Source organism: Falco punctatus (assembly GCF_963210335.1).
Source record: "Falco punctatus genome assembly, chromosome: 3".
NCBI classification, from domain to species: Eukaryota; Metazoa; Chordata; class Aves; order Falconiformes; family Falconidae; genus Falco; species Falco punctatus.
Window position 1 is genome coordinate 13,852,687 of NC_137582.1, and position 6,648 is coordinate 13,859,334.

Genomic DNA, 6,648 nt, shown 5'->3' on the forward strand with positions numbered 1-6,648 from the left:
ACGGCTCCCCTTCACCTCCACCCTGTTGGCCCCCCCATGGCCCCCCCATCACACCTCCCATTGCACCGCCCCCCCATACCCCCCCGGAACCCCCCATGGCCCCCTCTCGCCCCCCCCTCGGCTCCCCATTGCACCCCTATTACACCGCCCCCCCCATTACACCGCCCCCCCATACCCCCACCGCACCCCCCATGGCCCCCCCATGGCCCCCCCCTCGGTCCCCCCGGCTCCCCATTACCGCCCCCCCCGACGTCCACTCGCCCCCCCCCCGACCCCAGCCCCCCATACCTCCCCGGCCCCCCCGCCGGGCCCCCCCTCACCGTCGCCCCCCCCGCGCTCCGCCCGCCGCCCCCCGCTCGCCCGCCGGCCGCCGCTCATCGCCGCGCTGCGCCCGCCCTCATCGCTCCGCCCTTCCATTGGCCAGCACCGCCCCGCCCCGCTTTTCCATTGGTCTTCTCTGCCGCCCATCACGCGAGCCGGCGGCGGGGAGTGGCAGCGCGGGGGCCGCTGGGGTTGCGGTCCGGCGCCGCCATTGGCCGGGCGGGCGGCGGGGGCGGGACCGTTGCCAGGGTTACATAGGGCGGGCGGGCGGACGGGGGGCGCTGCGGCCCGGCCATGGGCGACCGCGGCGCGCTGGTGGGGGGGGCCCGGCGGCGGCGCGGGGGGGGATCGGCGGCGCGGTCCGGACCCGCTCCCGCTCCGGGCGACGGCGGCGGCTGCGATGACCCCGGTGGAGATTTCAGGTAACGGCCCCGCGGCCGGGCCCACCCGTCCTCTGCCGGGCCTCCTCCCGCCCGGGGTCCCGGCCCTCCGCCCCCCGGGCCCTGCCCGGTGACAACCCCCCACCACCACCTCATCCCCGGTCCTGGTGCTCTGGTCCCTTGCGCCTCTCCTCTCCCCGGCCCGTTCCCCGGTGCTGGCCCGTTCCCTGGTGCCGACCCGTTCCCCGGTGCTACCCCCTCCCTCTTGCCGTCGTCCATGTTCCCGGTTCCCCCCCGTGGCCCGGGGTCACGGCGGCCGCTGGTTCCCGGTGCCCCCTGCCCCTCCCCCCGCCCCGTGCCCCCTCTCTGGGCGGAACCCCCCCCGTCGGTGTCTCCGGGACCCTCGTGTGCTGCCCCCAGCCCCCACCACGCCGTGTTCTGGTGCCTGGGGGCGACGTCCCCGGCCGGTCCCCGCCGCTCCCGCTTGCTCTTGCCACGGTTGCTCTTGCGACACAGCGGGCCACCCCCCACCCCCCCCGGGCCGGGGAAGGGGTCCGGCAGCGGGGAGCCCCTGGCCGTGAGCCCCCTGTCCCGCTCCGCAGGGGTTGGGGGGCTCCCCGGAGGCTTGATCTTGCCGGTCTCCCCTGGCCGGGGGTGGGTTCCATCCCCGTGGACACCAGCTCGGGTGACCCGTAACCCCCAGGCCCCCACCCCCCCCAGCATGGGGGTCCTACTCCCCCCGGCAGGGGCTGGGGGGACTGGGGTGAGCTTGCCTGCCCACTGCCTGCGCTGACATACCCCCAACCGCTCTTTTGGGTGGGTGGGGGAGCAGGATCGGTCCCTGATGCCTCTGCCCTCGCCTCTAATCTTATCAGGGGCGGGAGGGGGGGGCACGGCACCGCGGGACTCTGGACCCAGCACAGGAGCCACCTGCACCACACCTGGCACTGCCTGAGCCTCCCCGGGCACCCCTGCCCCCGGGGAACTGTGTCCCCAAGCACTGGGAGGCCCTCTGCCCCCCCCTCCTGCCTGCCCCCCCTCCCCAGGACTGCCGGACTGCCTGCCTGCCCCTACCCCAGCCTGCAGCGAAACTCACACCTTCTGCTGCTGGGGTTCCCGGGGTGGCTCTGGCGCGGGGGGTGTGTGTGTATCCCCTCGACACTGACTCCTTACCCTGTGTCCCCACCCTCGACACTGACCCCCTGCCCTGTCCCACCTCCCGGCCTTATCCACAGGTGTCACAAGGTACAGGAGTCTCTGCTGAGCTCGGCCAGTGGCTACAGCAACTACCGGGGCATCCTCAACTGGTGTGTGGTGATGCTGGTGAGTCTGGGACCCCCCCATGCCGGTATGGATCCCCACTGGGAACAGCGCTTCCTTGGCTAATCCCCCAGTGTGGCTTTAATTTAATTAGCGGGTGAAAGTGAGCAGAAGGGACTTGGCACAGCGATTAAAGCCACTGACAGCACCCGGTGCCGCGGTGCTGCTGGCTGTGCCATGCTGCTGGCCGCTGTGGCTATCACCCAGCCTCTGGGTGTGAAGCCCCCGGCTGGCCACAGTTGTGTGGCCCCTGACTAGGGCAGCCGTATTGGTGCTGGTGAGTGACTCACCGTGCTGTGTGCCGCAACCCTTGCACAGACTCGTGGCACTGGTGACGCAAGAGCGTCCCTGAGCCGCCCTGGAGCCCAGGGTGCGGGGCTGGCAGCAGGGTGCCCCCAGGGAGGTGGGGGCTGGCTCTCCCCTCCCCGCTGTTGCCTCACCCAGCATCTCCTTCCTCTTCCAGGTCTTGAGCAATGCTCGGCTCTTCCTGGAAAACCTCATCAAGTGAGTGGGGGGGTTCTGGGGGGGAGGGTGGCATGGGGCTGGCCATTATTGCTGTCACCCGGGGCTGGGGCTGTCCCAGATCCCTGGGATCCAGCTGGAGGGATCCTTGGGGTCACTGGGGATTCGGGGGGAGCAGGGAGCCAGGAGTGGCCCCATAGGGTGGGTCCTGTGGGGGGGCCCCATCGGGCTTCAGGAGCTGGAACCAGCTGCTCAAGCCCCCTTTCCACACAGGTACGGGATCCTGGTGGACCCCATCCAGGTGGTCTCCCTCTTCCTCAAAGACCCCTACAGCTGGCCCTCCCTCTGCCTGGTCATTGGTGAGTGCCACCTGACACCCGCCCCAAGCACTGGTCTGGCTGGGGTGGTGCTGGTGAAGCCCATCACCCTGGATCAGGGCTGTTGGGGTGCAGTCCTGATGGCTCATAACACCTTCCTCCTCACTGCAGTAGCCAACGTCTTTGTGGTGGTGGCCCTGGCCCTGGAGAGACGGCTGGCTGCGGTGAGCCCCAGGGGGGTGCTGGGTGCCCCTTCCCTGTGCCTGTGGGGTCTGGCTCCCCCATCTCACAACTCCCTCCTGCAGGGCTCCCTCTCGGAGGGCACAGGGACTGCCCTGCATGCCCTCAACCTCCTGGCCATCCTCTGCTTCCCTGCCGGCGTCGTACTCATGGTCACCTCCATCACCCCAGGTGAGGGGGGCTGGGAGCCTGGCTCACCCCATGCTGGTGCAGCGGCGACACACACTCTCTCACCACCTCCCCTCTCCCTGCAGTGGGAGCAGTCTTCGCCCTGGCCATCTACACTGTCATCTTCCTCAAGCTCTTCTCCTTCAGGGATGTCAATAAGTGGTGTAGGGAGAGGAGGGAGGTGAAAACAGCACCCCTGGGCCCTGGGGACAGCACTGCCACAGGTACAGCACCGGCGTGGGAGGGGACACAGCGCTTATCCTGCCTTGGGGGTGCTCACAGTTCCCTTCACCTCTCCCAGCAGCAGGGGCCCGGAAAGCCAACGGGGAGGTGGGGAAGAGTGGGGTCACCTACCCGGCCAACCTCACCTACAGAAGTAAGTGCCACCTGTGGACCTGGGAGTAGGGGTTCCTAGACCCACTCAGGGGGGACCCTGACCCCTGGGGGGACCCCTGGGTGTGCTTGGCTGCTCACCCCCATGTGCCCCCTCCTTGTAGATCTCTACTACTTTCTCTTTGCGCCCACCCTGTGCTACGAGCTGAACTTTCCCCGCTCCCCCCGTGTCCGCAAGCGTTTCCTTCTCCGGCGCCTCTTTGAGATGGTGAGAGCTTGTGGGGGGCGGCTGGGGGGAGGTCTTGCAGAGGTTGGGGTTGTGCCGGGGGGTGGGTGTGGGTTTGGGGGTGTCTGCTGGGGGGTGGGGCTCAAGGCTGGGGGGACTCTGCCCTCTGCTTCCACAGGAAAGGCAGCAGGACCGGGGAGGGGTTCCCTGAGGTGGGGGAGGATGATGGAAGGGGGATACCCCCCAGGGAGGAGGGATGATGAGGGGGGTACACCAAGGGAGGGGGGGGATGATGGGGGTGTCTGAGATGGGGGGCCGGGGGTTGCTTGCTCCATCGCTGCCTCTGTCTTCCAGCTCTTCTTCATCCAGCTGCTGGTGGGGCTGATCCAGCAGGTACGGGGCTGGGGAGTGGAGGGGGTTGCGGGGGGTGGGGGGCTTCACTCTGAGCATTTTCCCTGGGGGGTTGGTGGGGGCTGAGCTGGACCCCCTGCTCCCTTCTTGCTGCCCATTCAGGGGAGCTCTGCCCCCCTGTATCTGCGAGGTCTGCCAGCACAGGGGGGCTGCCCCCCCCCTTCCCGGGGGCCCCCCTCCCTCCCCAGGGGCCGGGCTGCAGTAGCTGTTCCCGTTTCAGTGGATGGTGCCCACGATCCAGAACTCCATGAAGCCCTTTCGGGTGAGTGATGAGGGGTCCCCCCACCACAGGACCTGGTGATTGTGGGGGAGGGGCAGAGGCTGTGGCTCCCCCCTGGCTCCAGGATCCGGTGAAGCCACTACCCCAGCCCCTCCCCCCACTCCGCTCCCTGCCCTCTTTCCGGACTGGCACGGGGGCTGTGGGACAGGGGTGATGGGAGCTGATGGTGCTTTGCAGGACATGGATTATTCCCGGATCATCGAGCGGCTCCTGAAGCTGGCTGTGAGTACCCCTGCTACCCTCTGTCCCCTTGCCTGGGGGCACACGGACACAGCCAGCACGCCCCTCATGGCCTCTGTCTCCCCCACCAGGTCCCCAACCACCTTATCTGGCTCATCTTCTTCTACTGGTTCTTCCACTCTTGCCTGAATGTGGTGGCTGAAGTGATGCAGTTTGGGGACCGGGAGTTTTACAGGGACTGGTGGTGAGTGATGGGGGAGACAGCGCTGTCCCCTCATCCCCTCCTGTCCCTGAGCAGGGTCATTTTGGGGTGGGGTGGGGGGTGTGTGCACACTGGAGGCAGAGTTGGGGACATGGCAGCTCCCCCCCGGGCCACGGCTCACTGCTTCTCTCCCCAGGAACTCTGAGTCGGTGACCTATTTCTGGCAGAACTGGAACATCCCAGTGCACAAGTGGTGTCTCAGGTGCGTGGGGGTGGCAGGAGGGGACTGTCCCATGTCAGTCCGTGTCGTCGTGTCCCCCCCACCCCTGGGATGAGGATGGGGGCTATGATGCTGCTGGGGCTCTGCGCTAACAGACGGCTGCTCCTCAGGCACTTCTACAAGCCCTTGCTGAAGTGGGGGGCCAGCAAGTGGGCAGCCCAGACAGCTGTTTTCCTGGCGTCTGCCTTCTTCCACGAGGTCAGTGCTCCCTCTGGCTCTGCGGGGGCTGCCTGCCCCCTCCACCCCCCACCCCCCCCCATCACCCTGCCTGCAGCTCCGAGAGCTCCTGACCTGGGGCCGCAGCTGAACTCATGTCTCCGCAGTACTTGGTGAGCGTCCCCCTGAAGATGTTCCGGCTCTGGGCGTTCATGGGGATGGCAGCTCAGGTGAGCGGAGCCCCTGCTCGCAGCCCGGGGCAGCACCCCTGCATTCCCTGGGATGGGGGCGGGGGGGGCAGTGGGCTACTGAGGCTGAGCCCCGTTAGCTGGGGCACATCCCAGGCTGCCCACCAGGCACGGGGTGACGCTGCTCCATCACTTCCAGATCCCACTGGCCTGGTTCGTCTCCAAGTTCCTCAGGGGTAACTACGGGAACGCGGCAGTCTGGATGTCCCTGATCATTGGGCAACCCATCGCTGTCCTCATGTACGTGCACGATTACTACGTGCTCAACTATGAAGGCAACCAGTGAGGCGGGGGCCGCCCCCCGTGCTGCCCCACGGCGCAGGGGGCACACCGTCCCCCAGACCCTGCCAGCACCCGGGTGCCGCCGCTGTGGGTGGCTGCCTTGCACCTTCTTCTGTGTGTAGGGAGTAGCCCGGGAGGCGTTACTGTCCTTGTGATTTGAATGTTGGATCAATGCAATAGCCCCTGGGGGGGGGACAGGACCCCCACTCTGCCCTGGGGACGGTGTGGCCGGGGCAGGGGGGAGACAGGAGCTGAGTCCACCCAGCCCCCAGCTGTTCTGGGGCATGGCTGCTCCTCAGCCCCCAGCTTTAAGCAGAGCCTCCTCTGCGTTAAGGCACTTTAAAGGACTGGCCCTGGCCTGTAACTGTTCCCCGGGTCCCTGTCACACTCCCTCGGGGGGCTCCTGTCCTGGCCCTGGTGCCACCAGAGGCTCTGGGTCCCATGCACAATCCCTGCCTGGAGCTCGGTGGCATGGTGCCAGCTGTCAGCCCTGCCTGCTCCGTCCTTGGGCCACTGCCCATGGCCCTGCCCGTCCTTGGGCCACTGCCCATGGCCCTGCCCTCTCCTTGGAGCAGGGCTTCGGGCCCTGCTGCTGCCTCCTGGCCTTGCTCTGGGCTCACTCAGCCCCTTTTTAACCCTTCCAGATTGTATCTGTCAAATACTGAGTGATTAAAGTGTCTTTTTTTTTTTTTCTTGTTCTTTTTTTTCCCGCCCCCCCCCCCCCCCCCCCCCCCGCCCTCTCCAAGCCCCATTCCTCTCTCTCCTGGCCTATACCCCAGGCACTGCCCATGATTTCCCCCAGTTTCTGTCCTAGCCCCTGACGTGGGTGGCTGGAGAAGCCA

The 6,648-nt window shown here is 67.5% G+C and overlaps 2 protein-coding genes across 4 annotated transcripts in view; one reads left to right on the forward strand and one right to left on the reverse strand.

Moving 5' to 3' along the window:
* Positions 1 to 348, reverse strand: part of LOC308060324 (TBC1 domain family member 20-like) — a 4,773-nt gene extending 4,425 nt beyond the window's left edge. Inside the window, exon 1 of one of the 2 annotated variants that reach the window (XM_080378887.1) lies at positions 321 to 348. The gene's annotated coding sequence lies outside the window, so the exon portion shown is untranslated. The remainder of the gene's footprint in view (positions 1 to 320) is intronic. The other variant, XM_080378888.1, reaches the window with a different exon arrangement.
* Positions 349 to 584: 236 nt separating this feature from the next.
* DGAT1 (diacylglycerol O-acyltransferase 1) lies at positions 585 to 6,496 on the forward strand. 2 transcript variants are annotated; one of them, XM_080378882.1, is made up of 17 exons: positions 585 to 743; positions 1,937 to 2,024; positions 2,485 to 2,525; positions 2,757 to 2,842; positions 2,972 to 3,024; positions 3,106 to 3,211; positions 3,295 to 3,432; positions 3,510 to 3,584; positions 3,706 to 3,809; positions 4,122 to 4,160; positions 4,399 to 4,440; positions 4,636 to 4,680; positions 4,770 to 4,882; positions 5,037 to 5,102; positions 5,231 to 5,318; positions 5,444 to 5,506; positions 5,664 to 6,496. In XM_080378882.1, the coding sequence occupies exons 1-17, from the start codon at positions 616 to 618 to the stop codon at positions 5,808 to 5,810; spliced, it is 1,422 nt and encodes a 473-aa protein (XP_080235008.1). In that variant the 5' UTR covers positions 585 to 615; the 3' UTR covers positions 5,811 to 6,496. The 2 variants fall into 2 exon arrangements, with proteins under 2 accessions (XP_080235008.1, XP_080235009.1); XM_080378883.1 differs by having other exon boundaries at positions 3,513 to 3,584.
* Positions 6,497 to 6,648: the final 152 nt, after the last annotated feature.

What these genes read in the sequence shown, in the direction of transcription:
- DGAT1 (XM_080378882.1), top strand. Translation starts at nt 616, where the DNA reads ATGGGCGACCGCGGCGCGCTGGTGGGGGGGGCCCGGCGGCGGCGCGGG. An exon ending in GACCCCGGTGGAGATTTCAG is followed by an intron (nt 744 to 1,936) that starts GTAACGGCCCCG and finishes CCTTATCCACAG; the next exon opens with GTGTCACAAGGTACAGGAGT. An exon ending in ACTCCATGAAGCCCTTTCGG is followed by an intron (nt 4,441 to 4,635) that starts GTGAGTGATGAG and finishes GGTGCTTTGCAG; the next exon opens with GACATGGATTATTCCCGGAT.